Raw genomic sequence first — 23276 nt, 5'->3', positions numbered from 1 at the left:
GAGCCGAAAACCTCTGCTCTCGGCAGGACCTGTTTATTTGCGCGCTCATGACGGCGCTTCCCGCCGCGTGCTCTGTCGGCGGGCCTGCAGCCTGCTGCTCGCCTGTTCCAGCCGCTCTGAGCAGCGAGCAGCCCAACTGCGCGTTCGCTGGGAATCGCGCTAAACCGGCGGCGCTCCCAAAGTTACACCGTTGGTTGCGCCGCTGTTCGATCTGCTAGCCCCTGAGGAGGACCGCACGGCGATGGGGGGACCCGACAGGGCGCCGCTTTAGTTCGAATCGGACTCTAGAAAAGCTCGCTTTAAAGGGGGCCATGAAGCCAAAATACACGTTTGCTTCATTGCAAAGACTGCTTCGTCCCGCTAACGATGATACCACTTTTGTCGCAAACTTCAAAAAATAATCAAGGCTTCTCAACAGCAACGCAAGAGAGATGCGGCGTTAATGAGGGCTGCTGTGCAGCGTTGTTGAGCGAACAGCTGTAAATTCAAAGACGCTAAAGATGCCTCGCGGGCTGGTGGGGGCGGGAGGGGTGAAGAGAAGAAGGGTGCAACTACGGAGGAGCGACGTCGCATGAGCCCAAGACCGTCGAGAGGACGAACAAGGGGCAAAAAGGGAGGCAGCGACGCGCGATATCTTTATGCGCTCAATGCGGTCGCATCGTTTGGCGAGGTTTTCGAAGACGTTGTCGCTCCGCGCCTCCACGCTGCAACGTTCACGCCGAGACGGTCGTCGCCTATTTATCAGCGCTACTGCGCGGACGCCCATACCGCGAGCAGTTAACGTCGTTCTTTTTACAACTCCGCTAACGAGCATGAAACGAGACAGTGCGATACTCAGAACGACGTGCGTGTCTTATCAGTTTCGCACGTGGCGCACGTCCGGCGCAACGAATCGAGGCGCTAACCCTTCCACGCGCTTGTCGCGACCTTTGTGTCCTCCATTTTATTAGGGGCGAAGCACCTTAGGACCTCGCTTTGTCCGGAGATGGGCGTCCGTGTACACAGTAGTGCGCATGCGCAAGGAGAATTAGAATGGATTGGATTGGATGGATTAAATTGAATTGTATCTGATCGGATTGTATTGGAATTGTATATACTGTACACACGCGTTGTCACTCATTTACATGCACGAGTGGACAATGCAACGGGTGATTTACCGTAAGAACGATCCCCAGTGATTCGCCACTCGTCATGATTCGCTTCGTAAAGATGCGTAAATATTTTTTGCTTACTAGGGTGTGTGTCGGGGCGGTTTAAATTGGCGCTTGTTCTCACACCCGAATTGTCCGCAGCATCTGCTTGGAGGCTTCTGCCGATGTATTTTGTATTGTTCGTGGGGTTAGGAGTAAATTCAAGCTAACTTGGAGGGCCTTCTTGTTTGACCGCTCGCTCGAGTGTTCAGCTTGTAAAGTTTTCTTGCCCTGCATCGCTATGGCGCAAATTGAGAATGATAATCCTGTTTCGCACAACATGCGGGGAGTGCCCGTTCTCGTGCCGTTCATGCTGATCTGAGCGCGAGAGATTGTCTGCTAAAGCTCCCAAATGCTCCATTTGCGTCCCTAACAGACTAAATGTATACGTGAAACAACCGGAAGTTTTCCCATTAAATTAGCATGGTGACCATGCTAGTTTAATGGGAAAACTTCCGGTGGGAGCATTTTCTCTCTTCCTTCTGCGATACCTTGCACGATGGGTTCTTGTCGCTCTTTTTTGTTTTAATTCTGTATTTCTCACGTGCCATCGAACGACCATAGGCTAAGCTTTCGACGGTGTTCTTGTGTAAGACTGACAAAGCTCTGACTGTATATACAGGGTCTTAAGTTATCGGAAGTCCTCTGTCCTCACATATTTCTTCTCTTCCGGCAAAATCGTCTCACCTTTAATGGTGGAGGTGGGGGGAGGGGGGGGGTACGAGTACCAAGGTGAATTTACGTTGCAAGCTTCCGTTTTTCGCACGGTGGTCATCCCGGAACCTGGGCCGGAGACGCGTCGGACCATATATCCATCCCCTACCCATTCTGGGCAAATCGACCCGCGCGTTCAACTTCTTTCTCTTCCGGCCTGCTTCAGGTCTCAAATCGCGAACCCCAGTTCAGAAGAATGTCTCGGCAGGAAAGAGGAAAGCCACCCTCCGCCACATCTGGCTTTTTTTTTTTTCTTCATTTCGAAAACTTCGTGTTCTTAAAAAAGAGAGAGAGAGAGACAAGCTTGGCAGTCACTGACAGGCGCTCGAGTGAGCCTTGTCGGCAGAAAGAGTACGAGGAGGCGGGAAAGGAGAAATTGGCGGAAGGAACTGCGCCTGCAGCCGACGCAATCCCTTCGGTTCTCGCCCGCGGCACGCAGGGAGCAGCCGGCTGACGGTATATAGCATACGGCGGCAGGCAGGCCCAGCTCTTGACATGTTTCAAAGTCTGCTTCTTCGTTTTTGCACCGCGCTCTCCAGTTCTTTCCGACGGCTTTTGTCTCCGTTCTTTAATTCGAGCGTTCCTTTGGTTTTATTCTTGTTTACGTTGAATTCGTTTCAGTTTAGAGCCGCCGAGCGCGGCAACATCCCCTGAGCCAATATCGCTGCCGGTTCAAAACAGTTGAAAGAAAGGAAGACACAAATTGGAGAAAGTAAAGATGAGGAGAAAAAAAAAAACAAAAAACAAAAACAAGGCGTCCGTTCTGCAGCGCGGCTCCGCTAGAGTGCGCGCGCGCGCCGGTGTGCTGGGGGCTATGGAAGCGGTGGAGGGTGTTGTTCCAACTTCCTTCTCAAGGTGGCCGAGATGAAATCAGCTTCTTCGGTGGCTGCTCGCTTCTTTTTTCCGTCTCTCCTTCACTTCGTTTCATTTGGCAGGTGGTCGTAAATTTTACGCTTCTCTATGCCAACTATATATACTACTACGTCGGGCCTGTCCGCTCTCTCGTCGACTCTTTACACTCGGCCCGCGCTGCGCGAAAGGGAAACGCAATCTTTTTGGATCGCTCGTCGGCCGTGTACTCTTGCTGTGCCACTCGGAGAGAAACGAACGAACGGGGTGGAGTGGGTTCGGACAAGCGGGGGGAAAAAGCGAAAGATTGGTAGCCCCCCCGGTTGAAATGCGTTCGCGTGTTTGTGGGATGCGGCTGCGTCCGCAGAAATCGGCGAGTGAGGTGACCAAGTGGAATACGCGCACCGAATGAGTGGAGGTTTGGGTATACGCAGATCGCCTCGATGAAAAAGAAAAAAAAATGAAGAAGGAATGTTGATGAGACATGTAGTGGGGGGAACTATTCGGCGGATGATTGGCGTCCTTTCAGAGTTTAATTTTGTGGAGGCTAATCCGTCCGACTGGACACTCCAGAATGAAAAAAAAAAAAAAAAAACAATCAACACGCCCCTGAATAGTTTATGAGCACTCCATCCAATTAAAAAAAAAATGAATAAAAGGAATGGAACAGACCTCGAGCACGCTCGTCCACTGTTCTTGGGATTCCACAACTGGAACGAAAAAAAAAAAAAAACAGAGATTAAAGAAACTGTAGTTTGGTTCAGGCGAACGCACGATTAAAGCAAAACAAGATAGGCTGCAATTATATGTTTATACCATCTTTACCGCCTAGGAGTGTGGTCGGATGCAGCAACAAAACGTTCTTGTTTTATTTAGTGACCCTACAATACAGAGTCGGTGTTTAAACTTTTACATCATTGCCTCGGTTTTCGGGGCTTTCCTTTTAAGCGAAGAAATTTGTCAATAGTTGGTCGTGGGCATGAAAGCTGGATGCAGTGGCAAAATTAGTGGACTAATTACGGGTCTGATGCCTCGTAGCAATGCCATCAGAGACATCGCCCGCTGTTGTGGAAGGTGGCTGCAGCAATATTTGCACAACCCGAAGACCTGACGCAAACATGGACAACGGGTGTCTGAGTGTTAGACATCTGCCAACAGTGAGGTCGCCGCGACCGGGGTATCGATTCCGGGAATCCTTGAACAGCACGAAGACCTGCACATACACTGTAGAGCAGATCGTTCGGCTCTACTGTGCGTTGTAGCGACAGGAAGTGAGTCACTCCGTGCTTTATACGCACCTAAAGAGTAAAAACACGCTCCTATACACTAAGCCCAACACACGACCGATCGTTGTAACAGTTGAGGCTTCGACATGCAAATCAGTTGCGGCCGTATACAGATATTCTCGGTGTAACAAATGGGCTTATGTTGCAAAGTTAAACGATGGTAATTTTTGAATGAGTGTCGTTGGTGAATAAACGGGGGGTTAGAAGTTGTCGACAAGCGGGCGCTGCCGCAGGCTGTACGTACAGCACACACACAAGAGCTACGGTTTCCGGTAACATCCTGTTTGCTTCCAATGTGTGGAGTTGAATGATACCTGGAGCGCACGCACTAGCGTAAATCGGTGCCCGCACTTGTTACTGATGACCCGAACCGAAAAGGCCGCGCAGCTGGTGGGAGCGAAACGGTGCTAAATAGAAACGGATAAAAGCGCGCGTGCGTGAGGTGCGGCTGTGCGAAGACCTCGTCGCGTCCCTTGTTTTTGCTGTCCCGTGGACTTGGCCTCTATACCGTGAGGTGCCCTGATCTCTTGACGCAGGATGTGGTGTGATGCACGGAGGCTCGACGGGTTTAAAGGTCGACGCCAAGGCCACGCGTTTGCACCGAGCAGCTTTTCGTGCGGTTCTCTACGCCGATCGGCACACTTCCTGCGTGTGCGTTTACGGAGAGAAAACTCTAACCCATTCACCCCCACTGCGACGAGACGGCTACAACAGACAGCTAGACAGTTTTTTTTTTTTTTAAAGTGAAAGCTTTCTCACTGGGACCGATGGCGCTCTGTCAAAAAAACTAATGCATTTCCCCGTAGACCGGTTGGTCGACCGGGAAACTGATGATATCTCTCGGCACACGGCGCGTGCACGAAACCGGGTTTCCATTGTGTCGAGACGGTTACTCGAAAATCTCGAAAAAGGAACGGTTGTATATAAGGCAATACACGCATCGATCATGAAGAATGAGTACAATAGTATCGCCTTATCTCCTAAACCACGTATGGGTAGACATTTAAACAGTTATAGATGCGTTTATTAGTTCGCGAAAAATGATCGCATGGATTCGTTCTTAGTTTGCAATTTGGGTCATTGGAGGTTTGACGATCGATCGATTGAACGCACTGTCAGCGAAGGTTGGAACTACAACTTCTAGCTTTCGCGCATCCCTCAGCTTTATTTAGGAACGGATGGTAAGTTTTTCGTGAACTTTGCAGTTGAAGCTCTGGTTATAGCTAGTTAATCAGGCCGACTTCTCCGTGTCGTTTTTTTTTTTTTCCCTTCTTCTCAATAAAATTACCCTATCTTAGTCCTTCTCGAAGTTGAAGAAAAGTTCGTCCTGGTCCAGGATTTGAGTGCGATGCCAAGGCACTCGCCTTAGCTGTTTTTGCAGAGTGAACTGGGTGATGACTCGAAAATTGGGGGTGGGAAAAACCCCTACCATATCCCTTGTTACCATGGTAACACCGAAGGCGTTCTCTGCGGTCGCACGCGTTTCCAGTCAGTATGGTCTGGTTGTGTTGCGGAAACGAATCTTTATTGTTCAATTCAAGAAACGAGCCCTCCGTGTGCATTGTTCAGAATCGTCTGGATCGTCAGGTTGTGAGGCGAATTAACTAGTCGTTCCGAACTGTGGTTTAGCGTATGTCGTTGAATATTGGATGTACGTTACCTATATATTACGGAATGCTGGGGATGAGCGATTCCTTGCTTTTTCGTTTATGATCGCTTGTTTTTATGTTATTCTAGGGGTGGGTGGTAAGAAAAACGCGAATTTGGTTCATCTTTCTGTTTCTCTCTCTCTGTATGTATGTGTGTGTGTGTGGCGTGCGTGCGTGCGTATTCCGCTTTCAATTCTACCGCATGGATTACGCAGCATAAAAACAAACGCGTCAAACTGAAACTGCTTATTTTTATTGTTCATTAAAAAGTCTATTCTCTGTCTTATTTTTACGTCTGTAGAAACTAACTAACCAACTAACGGAATAAATAAATAAATAAATAAATAAATAAATAAATAAATAAATAAATAAATAAATAAATAAATAAATAAATAAATAAATAAATAAATAAATAAATAAATAAATAAATAAATAAATAAATAAATAAATAAATAAATAAATAAATAAATAAATAAATAAATAAATAAATAAATAAATAAATAAATAAATAAATAAATAAATAAATAAATAAATAAATAAATAAATAAATAAATAAATAAATAAATAAATAAATAAATAAATAAATAAATAAATAAATAAATAAATAAATAAATAAATAAATAAATAAATAAATAAATAAATAAATAAATAAATAAATAAATAAATAAATAAATAAATAAATTTGAGGGCAAGGGGGGCTTTGTGGCCAAAAGCTGAGGCATCAGACCCGTGTACAGTGATACCATTGCCGGCAGTGCGCGACTCTAAAGCAAGAAAATCAAGGTCAACATTACCGAGGCCACCGAAAACACATCATAGAAGCCAGTATACCAGTTTTTCGACTGACACATTGTGATACGTGCGAGACCTGCGCACCCAAGACTTACTGCTTAAAAAAAATATAGGCAACCCGCAATTTCTCTTTGAACGTATGAATAAAAAGAGAACATCCAATAGACAGAAATAAATTTATTAATTGCCGCACGATTTTCGCTGGAAATCGCAGGCACTTTTCAATAGTTGGACTGGCTAGCGATTACGCCTTGCGGTTCGAATTCCTAATCGGCGCCCAGCCCGAGCGATATCGGTTATGCGACACAGTATTTTGATTTAAGAGGCAGTTGTGGCTCGGTCTTGGCACATGCCGTTAACGGGGCGCCGTTTTACGTGGTTGCTGAAAGCCTGCAAGTGTGCGCAGTAAATCAATCTCACACAGCTCTAGACTGTGCACAGTACGCCCGTCTCTGTCTTCGTTGCGAAATGATAACGAAAATAAAACGCAAGAGGCGCGCGGAGGCTGCGCGATTGCAGCGCTGAACTTAGGCCGACAGCTGCAGACTGTGTTTACGGACGAAATAATAATAATAAAAAAGAGAGTGGCGGATTGGAGTTTTAATGGGATTTGCCAATGGAGCGGAGTGGGGCTTGCGAGCGTGGTACGTAACACCTGACCTACACACATGAAAAGAAACTATTTTGCCATTGCAAAGTGTGGCAATCGTAACATTCGCCGGCGAGTTTCATTTCCATAATGTCGGTTTTTCCCTTTCTTCCTGATTTTTAAGCGCCGTGTCTGTATACCTATCTGCCTTTAATCTTTTTCAGCTATTGATTTTGAATAGACGAGTTTTCTGTAATGAGCAAATGCTTTTTTTTTTTTTTTTGCGTAACGCAACCAAACACATGAGACTTGGCAGATAATGTTGCAGGACATCTCTGAAGTATAGCACATTGCAACGCAGATACAGTAAACGCTCGTTACTGCAACGAAATAGCTTTATTCGAAATGTTTCATGGTCCGTATACAGTGCACAACGAACTAACTACCACCGCTTTTAACGAAACATAACTTATAACGAATCTAATTTCCCGTACCTGGGTGTTGTTAGGGGTTACTGTATTTTAGGCTTTGCAGCGCTGTTGTTTCGTGTGGTGATTGTGGTCAGATAAAAAAAAAAAAAAGAACTTCACTAGCTGATCCGGACGTCGATTTAGCGTGGGCTACCCCCGCATTCACTTGCGATGAGGGTCAGGTCCGGCATGCGCCAGGTTAAAAGCGCCGTGAAAACAGAGTGCAAGTTTGGTTCATTAGAGGGGCTGCTTTGTCCAGAAAGCGACGGCTCCAAATTTTATCCCGAAATTGAAACAAATGATCTAGGCACTAAAGAAAACAGATGAGGCAGTGACGGCACTACAGTAATTTTCTGGCCAAGTCTCTATGACGTCACTGAAGCTCCCGTGATTTCGTTAGCCGCCGACGAAAGCCACCGCCGCGGAGCACGACTGGGCTGTATTGCAGTAGGTCCTCAAATTCTGGTTGGTCGAATCACTTGAATTCTAACGTCCGGTCGGTAAGACGCTTGTCTATAACATAGCCTTCGATTGATTGTAGGGTTTAACGCGCCGACGCAACGCAGGCGATGAGGCGCGCCGTAGTGGAGGACTCCGGATTAATTTTGACCACCTGGGGATCTTTATCGTGCGCCGAAATCTCGTACACACGGGCGTTTTTGCTTTTCGCCTCCATCAGAAAAGCGGCCGCCGCGGCCGGGAATCGAACCCGCGACCTTGTGCTCAGCAGCGCAAAACATAGCCGTCGAACTTTCGGCCTTATGCTGCCTCACCCGAAGGGTATTTCAATGAAACTACTGCGGTGTTCTGAAGTCCAAGCTCACCCCTTTTGTCTCCAACATGTTTGTAAATACTGTAGCATGTTTCGGCAGTTTTCACATGTAACTAGTTGAAGTTGAAATCACTGTTATAATCAAGCGCTTTACAGATAACACAGTTAACACAATGATAACTATGTCTCGTAGGACTGGCGCACAGTACATCACTCCTGCCCGTATTACGTCACCGTAGCGCGAAATTTGAAGCGTTTTAGATATTTCTTGCGTTTTTGCGATTAAAGAAACGCCTTTCTGTGGCTAAATAGAGCTGCGTAGTTACCTGCGTTCTTTCAGATTGAAAAAAATGTTTTGTCTTCATGCCCCTTTTAACGCAACTTTCAGCGCCAACTGGCCTTAGTACGCCAAAGCACCGATGTGTACCGCGGCTTCAACTTCATTGCATGATGCACGTGCTGCAATGAGAAACAGAAAGCAGTTTTTTTTTTGTTTGTTTTCCTTTTTTTTTTTTTTTTCGCGCCGTGTCGCGACGAGGGCGATTGCGGACTCATCGTCGTCGATGGCACGCGAGGGTGCGTCGTCCGTCCCGGCAGACGTGCGCATCGCCAGCTGGTCCGCCGGATGCGACGAATTCTCTGACGCACTGCCGGCAGCGCTGCCGCCGTATGGCGCTCGCCAGACTGCTGGCCTCCCGCGAATTGCCGCCGGTGTTTCTGGGCGCGTATTTCTTCCGCCGCGGTCGGTGGTTAAACGCGTAGTGGCCGACCGGCAGCTGCGACTTTCACGCCGCGCCTCGCTTATCTCGGTGTCAATTTGACTCGTTTACACGCGCATGCGCTGCATGCATGCGGTCGCCACAGCACTCACAGCTCCCCGCCTCACTTAACGCTTCTCCTGCGGTACCCTCCGCCCTCTCCTCTCTAATTTCGACTCGGGTGAAGCTTTTTTCCCCGCTCTTGTTGTGATACGCTCTTGCGTTTGCGCCTTACAGAGGCCGGCTGAGAGAGCTTCACGGTTGAGGGGGGTTGGCTGACGAAGATACAGCGTTGCTGGTCAAGAAGTGCTCATTGCAGTCGTGCAACTTCAGGGGGCGGCCACACGAAAAGGATAAAGGAGGTGTAGAGAGGGGGAGAATGTGTAGCATACCTGAAGGTTAACTTTCTACGGCGAACTACGCCGTGGGCCCTCGTACTTCCGGCTATATATTCTCACACTGTCGGTCTGTATTTGCGAACTGCGTCAGCGTTAATAAGCGCGAATGAACCTCTTATCGAACAAACTCGGCTTTTAGTCACTCGCGCTTTGACGAAAACGGAAGCAAAGTTAAATTTGAATGCGCACCCGGATCAAGAATGCGCTCCGTATAGTGGCGAGTTCAAAAATAAGCAGCAGCGACCTGCCCCAACGGCAGGTCTTCTTCAGTCCATACGGCGCTGGAGGCCTAATTACGCAAGCCGCTAAAACACACAAGAGCCTGATTGCCGCGGCCGAGCGATAAAGGTGCGCACATATCCCGTCTCCGGATGCCCGATCGGCGCTGTGGCCGTCACGGAGCGCCCTTCCACGGAGGACGGGGCCCAGCTCGGGTCAGCAAATAAAAGAAAGGGCCCGGCGGCGTGATTGTGTGGACGGTGGCGCGTACGCGGAGTCGAGATTCTTCGTCGTCCGAGCCTTCGTTTACGGCCGCTTCTCCTCCTTCTTCCTGGTGGACTTGCGCGCGGCGGATCGGTCGGAGACCTCCGATAGGCGAACACGTCCTTGGCATACCAATGAGGCGCCGACGCTGGCGGCGGGCACTCGCGCTGCTGTACCTGCTCGCGCTGCCCACTCGTCACCCGGGGAGCGGCATCGGGGTCGGCAATCCCCGTGTGCGCGCGCTTGTTTGCGCGGCTAGTGGGAGTGTGTGTGCGCTCGGAGGGAGCTTGATGGCCGCGCTCGACGCCGTCTCGTCGTCCGCAGTCCCGTACGTCCCCGCCAGCAGGACGCCCTGTTGTTTTCGCAGCTCAGCAGCTTTGGTGGTTACCGCCGGGAGCTGGACGAAAATGTGCGCGAAGAAGCTGGGGTCGTTTTAGTCGCCGCTGTTCTCCCGTGCCCGGAAGGAGAGGGTCACGCGTGGGATTGGCGTGATGCGGAGCGCGACCTGAAGACATGTGGATACTCAGGGGTAGCACGCAAAGCAGCGGAAGCCAGCGTTCGGGGCGTCGCGAAGAGATGGCGCAGGGCTAAGCTAAGGCATTCGCAGGGGTCCTAAAGATGTGTCGTTCATGAACAGGGATGGGGAGATGTGTCTCGTTTCTTGCGGTAATCGTTATGAGACATCGGTGACCGCGTGGGGGGGGGGGGGGGGGGCGCAGTTGTTGGCAATCCAGTTGTCCAGCAAAGCTCGCTCACTCACTCACTCACTCACTCACTCACTCACTCACTCACTCACTCACTCACTCACTCACTCACTCACTCACTCACTCACTCACTCACTCACTCACTCACTCACTCACTCACTCACTCACTCACTCACTCACTCACTCACTCACTCACTCAATCAATCAATCAATCAATCAATCAATCAATCAATCAATCAATCAATCAATCAATCAATCAATCAATCATTCACGGGCTGTAGGAACTTAGAGTGCAACATTTCGGTATTCAAAGTAGCAACGATTGGATACTGCCCGTTGGTCCTCGGTGTTCTTTCATTTTCTTAGGGAACAACAATCGAAGCCCCTTTCGTTCGAATCAAGTTCTCGGCTACATTTACTTGTTATGTTTGGGGACTATATTGTTATAGAATTCGACGTTTGAACAGCAACTGTTCTTTCCTATATGATGACTCCAGCTAAGGTCATAAACAGCCCTGCATGGCCACCTCTTTTAACCAGCAAACCCGTTAAAAACTCCTGCCGTAGGCATACAGCTTCTACAGGATAATCATCTTGAATAATAGTCACCGCATAAATCCGCGGTAATTCGTTTTAACAGGGCAAGCTACAAGCATACTTGCCAGACGAAACAAAACGGCGCGCGGTGGAGTACGTGTCACTGCTGTCTTTGCTGCCGTCTGCGCTGTTAATGCATCGCTACGAGACGAAACCTTTCAAACGGCGTGTGTGATAGGCATCTCAAACGCCGCTTTGCTGCAGCCTCACCAGGACGGACCACACTCTTTGGCTTTCGGGGCTCGCACAGCGCAAAACGTAAAACGTCCTAATCGTGGTTGCCCTTCGTCCCGCGGCGCCCTTTGCATTACCAACCCCAGTGAATTTGGGCCCGCGACTCCTGTTTTCGCCTCTCTTGCCCTCTCTCATTATTCCACGAGCGTCCTTGGTTCGTTCGTATATACGCGCGTTTGCTGTTACTGTGTCGTGCGGCCGCGGGATCAGTAGCGCTTGTTGTGGCCGGTGGGGGGCCAGGGGGGCTTGCAAGGCGGCCGAGGACGTTTCTCGGCTATCGGGCTGCAGGCACCGGCGGGGCTTTGCCGGAAGAGGCGCGAACGTGAGCCCGGGCTCAAATTGCCCCTGATTCGGCTGCGCGTAGCGAGGTAGAGGACGACAGGTTTTGCCTCCTCTTGGCGCCGACAGCTTCGCACCTTTCCCGTCCTCCTCTCCCGCCCCTGTCCGTGCCGCGCGTCCGAGATTTGAAGAGGGACCGAAACAAATTCACACAAGAACGACAACTGTCGGTTACCCCCCTCACATCGTCTGCGAAAGCCTGCACTGTTGGACCCATTCTGAAGACAAAATGCAAAGACGGCAGAAGGAGCCGAACTAAATGAGTGATGCGTGCGCTGAGTCCAGACGAGAAGTAGAAATAAAAATTGAAAGAGGAGACTTAGAAAGCCCCGCGTGTCGATAAAGAAAGATAAAGGAAACGATTGGAAGGAAGAGCGTGTAATGTACACGCTTGGCGCCTTCGGCGCCTTTGATAGGCTCCGCATTCGTATATGGAGCTTGAGTACAGCGCTATCGTGCGAGCACGGAATGCTGCTCTGTGTTTTGTTGGTCCGCCGCAAACGCTTGAGAGGTTCCCGGAGCAGCTGTAACGCACCCGCGTATATCTTCTAACCGGACACTCTTTCGACCCGGCGCCGCCGCCGCCGCCGATCATGGGAACTGGTGCATGCGTGCAAATTATCGCGCACAAGAATCTTGATCCCATTTTCGAGCCAGCGGATATCGAGGACTATTTCGCTTTCCGAGTCGCCGAGCCGCGTTCGACGCCACCCGGAGTTGCGTTGGGGACCGGTAAGCGCTGGTGGCTTTTGCGTGTGGCGCTTTAGCAAATGGGCTGCTCTAATGATTTACTCCGTTTCTCGCGGGCGCGTTTGTTCAGCGCATAGCAATTAGGCATCGACGCTCGCTGTCCGTGAAGCAGTAATAGTGAAACGTGTTTGATAACACTCAATTTCAGGTGTTGGTCTACAACTATATGCCAACCGTACGCGTCCTGTATCATTGCCCGAATTGTGGGCATTGGGGCCAGGCGGCGCAGGACTTCTTTTGAGGCGTGTTGCAGTCGGGTTCAATTGATTGATTTGATTGTATATAGGGTTTAACGCGCCGACGCAACGTAGGCGATGAGGCGCGCCGTAGTGGAGGGCTCCGGATTAATTTTGACCACCTGGGGATCTTTAATGTGCGCAGAGAGAGAGAGAGATAGATAGATAGATAGATAGATAGAGAGAGAGAGAGAGAGAGAGAGAGAGAGAGAGAGAGAGAGAGAGAGAGAGAGAGAGAGAGAGAGAGAGAGAGAGAGAGGGAGGGAGAGAGAGAGAATAAACGTTCATTTAAATCAACAGGGGGGATTGTGCTGAAGCTTGAAGTACACACGGGCGTTTTTGCTTTTCGCATCCACCAGAAAAGCGGCCGCCGGGGCCGGGAATCGAACCCGCGTCGTCGTGCTCAGCAGCGCAACGCCTTAGCCACTAAGCCACCGCGGCGGGTCTGTCGGGTTCAATAAAAAAATTCCTGATAATTATGTTGGGCGGACGTCTTCATTTCTAAAACAACGTGCCTTGTGAGGGTGCCGTTGGTGAGAAGGGATGGAGATGTGTTGTCTTTGATTAACTAAGGGAAGGATTTGTTAAGGGAGCTTGAAGCCCACCCTGGTCGCCACGGACCTGTAGTACAGCGGCATTCTTCTTGCTCCGTCATCGCGTTTGGCCGTGAGCATGTCCGTTGTTCTTCGTTGAAGGGAATATGAAGGGCTGTACGTTGCCCAGGTTTGTTTAATTGCGTCGACAACCGATACCAGTAACTGCCGCTTTGAATCCCGGGCTCGCTATCGGGTCACACCGAGTCACCGACTAACCGGCATTGCGGCAAAGTGAAGTTGCTCAAAGGCGCCGCAAACCACTAATATGGGCTGGGTGACGGATTTCTACGCGGTGGAAAGCCTGTGACACGCGCCAGCATACGCAGACCTTATCCCCCAAGCTGTTATCCGGCGCTTAAGGCAGCGAAGCTTCCCAACAACAACAACAAAAAAAGGGTATAAATCTGAACAAACAAGCGGAGTTCTCTCACCGCGACATCTGCGGCCACGAAAACTCAGCCTGCCCTGGCCTTCTCGTCTGTTTTGTTGACTTCGTGAATTTTTCGCTTTTTCTTCGCTGCCTTTATTATTCTTTCTCTCACCTTCTCCCGTCTTCTATCTTGGTCGCCTCTTCTTCCTTCCGGCGGCACGTTTTGCTCGGGCGTCTGTTTGGACGCCATCATTATTGTTATGCCCTCCCCGCTCCCCTTGCTGCTGCGGGCGCCTTCTTGCGTGCCGCTCCGGCAAAGGGCCCCGGCGTTTCCCGTGCGCATAAAAGGCAGCCAGAAAAGAAGAGCCTCTTTTCTGCCATTGTCCTCGTGGGCATCGCTTTTACGACTCTGGGGAGGCAGGGGGGCATCCCCGGGCGGCAGCTCCTTTGGCGCCCACGCCAGGCATGGCGGCGGCGGCGGCTCGGCCAGAGGGATTGCCGGCGGCACGGAGCCTCTGTTCCAGCGAAGCCGCGTGCAGGGCTTTCTAGCCGTAGCTGCAGCTCGGCGGTAGCCAAGCCGGGGCGGCTCGTTCCTCTCACCAGCCTGCACAGCCCACCACAAGCGTCAATGGGGCGCGCGTAGCCCGGCAAGTGCCCGCAGGCTCGGACTGCGTAAGCGACGTTTCCTGGCTTTGCCTGCAGATGGCGATAGCTGTACCGTGCGCCAGACTGCCGCGGGAAGAAGGGCTGTCGCGTGCGCTATTTCATCGTGGTTGTGGTGACCGGCGAACGGCGCTGATCGATGATGAAGGAGCGCGATCGACTTGAGTGCTTGGCAGTGTTCGCTGTGGCGCAGAACCCGTTCGAAAAAAATCCCGCGGGGTCGAGACGTTATGCATGCTTCAAATTATCTCGCCTTACGCGCCGGAGCTACAGCTGGGCGATGAGGCGCGCCCTACGGTGGAGGGCTCCGGATTAATTTTGACCACCTGGGGATCTTTAACTTGCGCCGAAATCTCGGCATACGGGCGTTTTTGCTTTTCGCCTCAACCAAAAAAGCGGCCACGTGGCCGGGAACCGCACAGCCCCTTAGCCACTGAGCCACCGCAGCGGGTGGTTATGATCACCCTTCTGTGTCCATCCTTAAAACACTCGCGAAACTACTCGCGGTCATTAACTCTGTGTCCCAGCTTGGTGGAACATAGCGTACACATAACACATATCTTAATATGTATGTCACCTTTCTAAGCACCTCAATGAAACCCCGTTCCACCCTTGGAGTGGGAGAGCAAGCATGACGGGGTACACTCTTAATACAAAAGGTCGTAAAAAGGTAGTAACGACCGTATTTACTAACTCCTTACGAACCTTACTACCCCGCGGTTTTGTACGTAGGCTCTGGCACTAACAACGGCATGGTTAGTAAATTAACTTAGTGTAGGAAGTGGTAGCACTAGATTAAGGTCGTGCTTATGACTAGGTTGTGCATGGCCAGTTAGTAAACGCGTGTAGCTCAGAAAAGTGCTATCGCTGGGACTTTACTAGTGGGGGTAGTGGTGCTTACTGCCTGCTTCGGTTAGTAATTTTGACAAGTGCTACATTTACTACCTCCAGTTACTAAGTACCTAGTGTATACTGGGACAAGTAACTTGTTAGTATTCCATTAGTGAATGCTCCGACCTTTTTTTTAAGAGTGTATCTTCGGCACACCACGATTCAGTTCTCAGCTTTCATAGCTTACACGCTTGTATGTAAGAACGCGGGAATCAAAAACCGCGTCACTGGGCGTCAGCACGGTTTAGACGACATGATTTGGAGTTTCCAAGCTCATTGCTATAATCTTAGCAGAAGCAAAATCGTCTCTGGTATCTAATGAGCCGATGTGTCTTCAACAGTGCTACTTCAATCGCAGTACTCTCCGCGACAATACCATTAGTAACACGCGGTGGAAAAGAAGTTATATGTCAGGTTTTCTTCTTTTTATCCTTCTCCTGTGCTACTAATGTCGTTATCTGAATCTAAGGTTGTGACGTAAGCACCCCATTGCGCGTAATTCCTCTCCAATAAACCTCCACGTTCCTTTAAAACTGGAAGGAACATCCGCCACTTTAGTATGTGCAGTTGGGGAGGCACCGCAGTCATAATTGCAGTCCAGCGTCGCTTCGCAGATAACGCCATTTCTGCCTTAGGTTGTTCTTGCGTTATTTCTTATTTTAGTTAAAGCCCTTTTCATTTTTATGTACGTTTTTGTTATTGAAGCTGCGGTCGCTACCGATGCCAGTGCCACCGCTTTCTAACTACAGTCACTACCGATGGCAGCGCCACCGCCACCGTCCGACTTCATCTCGCAGGAACGAGGTGGAGTGGGACGAGGTGCTTGCTTTTCGCGGCTCACGAACAAAAAAAAAAAAACCATGATTTTCTTGGAGCCAAGCGATATCACATTCAGCTATAATAAACAAGCAAAGCAAGTGTTCAGAAGCAGCACATGCAAATGCGACTGAGCCAAGTCGCAGCAGTCGTCGTCTAAGACTGATAAAAACAGTTAATTGAACCTATCGGGGAGAGGCAGATTTGGGGAGCGTTGGCTTCAAAGATGTGCTTGATTTCGTAATGCGCGTTACAAAAGGACGAAAAGCCTCCACGGGGAAAGATGAGCCTGAACTTGGACCCAGTTAACATCAGCTCGCTCAAGCACGTCAGCTGAGTTTGGGGTCAGACCTTCCAACGCGTTCAGCAAGTCTCTGCCTCTGGACTCACTTTACCACCTGCTCACACGGTGAGGCTGAGGTGGACCTCTTGAAGTAGCCCGCTTCCGCTATCGACTTCTGCCCTGGCCGTACCTGTGACTTGTCTATCAGATTAATCATAGTCCATGCAGGATATAATATGCCGCTCACCGGCTGAGACCTCGTCGATCTGAGACCTCGTCGAGGCCCCGTCGGATTGGTTGTATGTGGAGGGAAGCTCCGCGTATGGGGGCCGCGACGCAATACCAGCCACGGCAGCGTAGATTCGTCTGAATTCACCGTGATAGCAAGCCACGTGGCCACTGTCGTATCTCTAAATGGGGCGAAATACTTCGATTAGTCACCAGGAACCTTTCGCCATCTCATATTGATGATCACATCTCTGCGATGCTCCGCGTCAAGCGTGGTTAGCGCAAGCAAGGAGGATGTCGCTTATTTAAACTCCGCCGGGCCTGCGTTTCCCTCACTCTTCTTTCTCGGCCCAGACTGCAGCGTCGCTTTGTTAGGCCTTTGTTATAAATACTATACGCTCGCACAGAGGCGGGCTGATTTGGGTGGATTTCAACTGAGATGCTATCTCGTGCTCGCTGTGTGAAATAATGTAAAAGCATTGGAGGACTCTGATTATACCTTAATGGAACGCTATGCGACAGGCCTTTTGCGGTCGCGGGAATCTGGAAACATAAGAGAAAGTCTCTTCGACTCATCCAGATTTGAGCAGATTATGGGATCTCGATGCACAAAGAAAGCAGCTGCAAAGAGGAGAATGGCTCTAATCTGTGCTAGTAGAATTGTAAATTTCTCGCGGAAAGGAGACCTGCACCACAGCCGCCCGCTGACCATTTATTATAATACAAGTCGCGTCGACGTCAAAGTGAAACTATCTATATATAGGACTATGTATATAAAACCACACTAACTAAAAAAGAGTAAGGTTTAAGTGAGAATACATCCGTTCTTTGCTTCCTTTTTAGATCGGTTGGTTGGTGTCCCACGTTTGCCTACTCCCTCCATGGCACGTGCATTTTGCGACTACGACTATCGTTGTAACCAAGGTATACAGCTATAAATTTTGCACGCGCTTGTGTGACCACGGCTGCAGTGTGGAAGCTAACAGTGCTGCCTTTCTGTTTTTTTTTCCCTCTCTCTGCGCAGTTCCGGTTGTGAGCGAGTCGCTGACGGCCAACCCGCTGGAGTGGACGGGCAACGTGACGGTGCGCAAGAAGCGTAAGCCTTACTCCAAGTTCCAGACGCTGGAATTGGAGAAGGAGTTTCTCTTCAACGCGTACGTGTCCAAGCAGAAGCGCTGGGAGCTGGCGCGCAACCTCAACCTAACCGAGCGCCAGGTGAAGATCTGGTTCCAGAACCGCCGCATGAAGAGCAAGAAGAACAGCCAGCGTCAGAACTCCGAGAACGCCGCCAACAGCCACCACAACGCCGCGGTCGTGGCGGCAAAGTAGCTGCTGGCCTGAGACAACATGGCCTCCTCCCCCTCCTCCTCGCCTCTCCCTCTCTCTCCCCCTTCTCATCCGACAACACCCTCGTCGTCGCACGCGGATGACGAAGACGACGAAGAGTGGACAACGGCGCTGCGTCGCACATCGGGGAGTCGTGCGACACCGTCCTCTGGCGTACGACCGCTACGACTGCCATCCATGGCGTTGCTTGACGATTAAGAGTGAACGAATAACGTAAATTCCTATTCTGTTTCATGTGCCACCGTGGTAGCCCTGCTCTTTCATGGTGTCCAAAGCCACCTGAACTGTAGAATGCACAGTATTGGCGACAGATTCCTTTAGCGTGGCAGACTTCGCCGCCTAAAGGAAAGAAAGAACAGAAAAAGTACGATTCGAGGCGATTAAGCAGTAGTTCACTTAGATAGCAACGCCTCTGCAACGCAATTAGAAATTACTTACGTCAGGGGTCCTGGTACGCAAGCCAGAAGACGGAGTCCCGCGTGTCCCCCTGCCGGCCAGCCCCCTCCGCGCAGGGCCCCGCAGTGTTCGGCGTATAAGCAGCGCTTTGGACGTTTCAAGCCGCGCTGGGGGCCACCTCCTTCGTGCAAGCACGAGTGCGCGATGCCCCGCTGAGGAGGACCTTGCACCGGCGGGGTCCGCTAGCGCAAGCGATGATCTCCCTGTTCCGGCCGTCGCTGCCGGTCCTTCTACCGCCCGGAGGCCGGAACCACGAGTTGGGCGAAACCCCGCCTAGGTTGCCCTGTCCGTGTGTGCCGGTGACACACCTGAAGACTGTGGTGCGAAACACGTGGTGTTCGGGGTACACTTTGTTCCCCTCTCAGGCGCCTTCGGGGGCCCGTGGCGATTTCGTTGTGTGTGCGTGCGTGTGTGTGTGTACATAGAGGTATGGGCGCCGTGTTCGAGAGGATCTTATGCCCGACGGGCGACCCGCTGTGAGGCGTCCTCCTACGCGGTCGCCGGTCATCATCCACGACACCCCACGACTTCCCCCCAAGTCTCCAGCCACTACCTCCGACACGTTATCGTCCTCTACGAGCGCTCTTCACATAACGAGTCGTCGCTACGAACTTCGTGAGTTGGCTCTCCTCCTTGGGATGTGCGGTCAACTTGTTCATCAAACTTTCATAAACTGTGGACATTTTTTTTTTTCATTTTCGCTCGTTCTTGGCATCCTGTGGGAAAACGAAAGAATATGCTTCTGGTGACGTCGTTCCTTGCATGAACTAGAGCCGCGCTGAACCTCGAGCTCCGGGGTGCTTTGCTGCTGTGACGCTTCCGTGGTCTCGGTTGTATGGGGCCTTGGCATCCTGTCGATGCCTCTAAGCGCGCTTGGTTGTGACTGGTGTGCATTAATTATGATTGATTCATTCGATGTTGCTTACAAGCCTTAGGAGATCCTATTTAAGAACAAATAAAGCAGTCTGTCTCTTCTGCAATTCGCATTCAGCGCTTTTTTAAAGTAACTTAACTTTCGCCCACTGGAAAAGCTGGCCTTCTGAGCTGCACCCTAACGCCGTAACAAGTTGTTATTGTCTTAAGCTCATTTGTCACCGGTGTGGCTACTTTTGTGTTTCCGCAAACATTCACAATGTCTTGGCATTACTTTTTTTTTTCTTTCTCAAGTGCTAAAGGTTGTAAACAGGGTGCCGCGCGTAACAAGTGGGGCTGCCAGAGAACATAGTCTTTTGTCCTCTGGGCAGTCGAAGCTTCCAGCTAAGAAGTAATTTATGCTAGGCACGCCTGGCGTTTGTTTGTGTCGTCTTTGAACATGGCGTATACAGCCTCGGTAAAAACGTTCCCAGGACAGTGCCAACGTCCGTATACACAAAATTACCCTGCGCAGTATAGCGTCAAATGCAGATCTGGAATTTTAAACACGAAAACTATTGTCTAATTTTGACGAATGCCAACATCTTTGATTTGTTTCTTCTTGGAGAACTGAGCCGAGGGCTTTTACCTAGGTAATAAGTTGACCACAAATCTTTGGCGAAGGCTGTGTGTATTCGGTTCAATACGCAGTGTTGGGTACTTCTGCGCTTATGAAAAATGGGCACGTGGTGTCTTCGGTATTTCAATCAATCAAAGCACCAAACAAAAAGCGAAAGCAGAAGGAGACAAGAGGAGCCAACCAGTTCATACGGCATGCATTTGGCCCGTGATCGTGCAGCGCTTGTTCCAACCCCACAGAGGGAAACGCTGCAACGAGAGTTCGGCCCGGGTTCAACCTCGCTCGCCTTTGGGCGATGTCAAGGGACTCTAGTCTGAGCACCCCGTACATCATCTCTCCCTGTGTACAGACAGTTTGCGTGAGTGTGCGTGTGTGTGTATGTATGCGTGTATTCTCGACTGGGGATGTAGTTTATTATATATATAAATATATAAATATGAATATAGTTATATGTGGTGTAACCAACAGTCCTGCTTCCCTCCCGGTTCGTGGCCCTTGTGAGGAGGTTCCCCCCTTTTCCGCGCCCAGTGCGCATGCGCGACTTGTGGACACTGCCGCGACCACCGTCGCTTACCGTTGTTTCTTTTTGTCTCTTCCCGAAATGAGCTCCAGGCGCTGGCATTTGTGTAGCTCGGTGTACCGCTCACCCTGCCACCAGTAGTCTGGGTTATTGCTAATCTTAACGTTTGGTAGAAAAGTGACGATATTTCAAAGACGTGGCAACTTTTGATGGCAGTTTCACAAGCAGTGTGCGCTGTTAAAAATGCACTGACAAGAAGCGACAAAAGCTGCTAAGTTTTGAAGACGTTACTCGATCAAAGGAAACTGAGCACCTGTTATTTTTCTCCTCATGCCACAATCACCATGTCCTTTAATGGGAAATGGCGTTAGAGAAAGTGCTTTCTAGTGGAGTTTGAAATTATTTTAAGCACTGTAGGTTCGTCGGAATGCTGCTTACAGTGCAGCGACGTAACCGACGAAATATGCATTGAAGCGCGAAATTAAATATCGTCATCTACTTCAGAACCGACTGAAATGAAACTTTCTGCATTATAATAAAGTGTTCGCATATAGTAAGTGGTTAAAGATGCAGTTCAAGTTAAAAAAAATTCTGGCAATAAACAAAGCGGTAAAACTTCTCGCGTCAATTTTATGACGTCGCCTTGCGTTAACCGCGAGAGCTATTTACAGACACAATTTCTAGGCGCCGATTTTCGTACTCTGACGATTCGGACGTTTCTGCTCGAAGGGTCTGGTAGTAACCGGGCGCCTTTTCTGACTCTTTTTTGAACTGCTTGATATTTTGCACCTTGGGATGTCAGGTACGAAAAACTCATCGCCGACTGTAGGTGAAATTCCATGTATTTTAGGACGTTTACGCGTGAAGACAGTGACACTGAAATATGGGCACGTCGAAGTTATTACGCGTGCAAAAGTATGCAGCTATATTCATGCAATGCTGGCACAACACAATGGCAGAGTTTGACACATCAGTTTCGTCAGCTCCAAATATCACAGGGGGAAAATTTAATGCAACCCAATGTATAGGCTGTCGTTCACGATATACGACACCCCACAAATAAGCATTACAGTTTTATCTTTTCGACATTTACATTAGGAAGATTTAGGACTTTTTTGTAATTTCTGCTGGCGCCATTCACAAGACAAGGTTTTGTTGAATGTGTGTAGTTTGGTAACATCGCAGCAAGCCTGACGCTTGAAGGACTAGTTTTGTAGATGTTGAAGTTTCTTTCTTGCGTGGCACCGCAAGCTGTGTAGGGTGCCTGAGTTCGGCCTGAACTAAAGCTCTCCTTTAAATGACACTGCTTGGAGAAGTGCCGCGCAAGGACCTCTGTTCAAAACTCGTTTTCCTCCTCGAACGGCATACCTCTCGGAACAATCCCGGCGCGAACGTCTTGTGCATATTCAAAACGGTTGCACAGAATTTCACTTGTAGATAAAACAGTTGAAACACCAAATCAGCCCTCCTACCGATGCTCTTAAACTTCAGATTTTGGGCGTGATCGCCAGGTTTCTTGTATGTGCACTGAGGTTGATCACATGGTACGATGTGATCATGTGCTTTACTGGCTTTTTTGGTATATTCGGGCGCTTGTAATCGCGTCGCGTCGCTGTGGAGTCAGGTCCACCTCATCTCAGTATCCTCAGTACCTTCACGGCGACCCGGTACAGTCGAGACGCTTAATATCGAACTCGGACATCTAAAATTGTTGCTCATATCGAGCAGTCTGGACACACTATGAGTTTTTTGTATTCACTGCGAGTATTATATCAAATAATTGGTTATATCGAACTGTTTTGCCACCTCCTTCGAGTGAGGTACCTTGGCGTGTGCGGGATGTTCCGAGCGACGGAGGAAACACAAAACTCAGCGAGACAAACGCGCAGGCTCTTATGACTCCGTCTTCCTCGTTCGTAAAATTCCCTGCCGAGATGGCGGCACCCGTTGCGCAAGGCGCGTGGCTCGGTTCCCGCGACGTTCCGAGAGAACGTGTTCGGCGTTGCCGCGGGCGACGTGCAGCCTCCGTGCGACGGAGCGGATGGGAGGAGTCGGGGTCTGGCACTCTTCGGCGCGCGCATATCTGCGAAACGCCACGAATGCACGGCGCGTCGTCCTCGCCCGCCTGAGCGGCGGCCGCTGCCAATCGAGCCCGTCTTCCTCCCCTTTACCACCGCCCGCCGCTCTGCATGCGATCTGCCATTTGGGCCCATGTTTCTCTTAGCGCTAATGCGATTCCAGTCACGTCCCCTCTCGAGCGCCCGTCGGGCACGATCTCAGCGGTTTCCTCCTCCCCCGACTCCTCTCTGTTTATTAATTCTTGCTTCCTCGCCGTTTCTTGTTCCCCGCCGGAGCGACTGCCCGAGCATACTAATCTCATCATGCAAACTCGATTGATAATTCATGCTTAATTGTATCATGTCCAGATTTCCATCTTTCACCGAATTTTTCAAGTGTATAGAGGCTGTCGGCTTGGCTTTGTCTGTGACTTCGGCTGCCTGCGAGGCATACGTCCTTTCGCATTGTCGCACGTCGGGGCGTTTCCCTCCTGACGCGTTCGGTGTGCGCCGGTATGATCGGAATGACCGCCCTGCGCGGGAAAGCCGCCGTGATGCCTTTGTGAAGGACAGAGGAAAGTTGTATTGCTCGTCGCGTCGCCTTCCAGCGAGTGAAACAAGGTGGTTGAACAACTCTGGTCTAGGTACGTGCCCCTATTAGTTCGCGAAGTTAATGTATGGTTCGCTGGATTGCGTGTCTCGCGTGAAAAAACGAAAACAAAAAATGTAAAGGTAGCTTTAACAGGA

General features: G+C 50.1%; 1 protein-coding gene across 1 annotated transcript in view; it reads left to right on the top strand.

Annotated features, from left to right (window-relative positions):
• Positions 1-22531, top strand: part of LOC144178912 (uncharacterized) — a 68161-nt gene extending 45630 nt beyond the window's left edge. Inside the window, exon 3 of the mRNA XM_077707055.1 lies at positions 17682-22531. Within this exon, the coding sequence (XP_077563181.1) occupies positions 17682-17986 (305 nt within the window). The 3' untranslated portion in view covers positions 17987-22531. The remainder of the gene's footprint in view (positions 1-17681) is intronic.
• Positions 22532-23276: the final 745 nt, after the last annotated feature.

Source organism: Haemaphysalis longicornis, unplaced genomic scaffold (assembly GCF_048455015.1).
Source record: "Haemaphysalis longicornis isolate Haplotype H1 unplaced genomic scaffold, Haemaphysalis longicornis Haplotype H1 scaffold_4, whole genome shotgun sequence".
Lineage (NCBI taxonomy): Eukaryota > Metazoa > Arthropoda > Arachnida > Ixodida > Ixodidae > Haemaphysalis > Haemaphysalis longicornis.
Note: the sequence above shows the minus strand (reverse complement) of the source record. Positions and strands in the feature narration are given on the sequence as shown.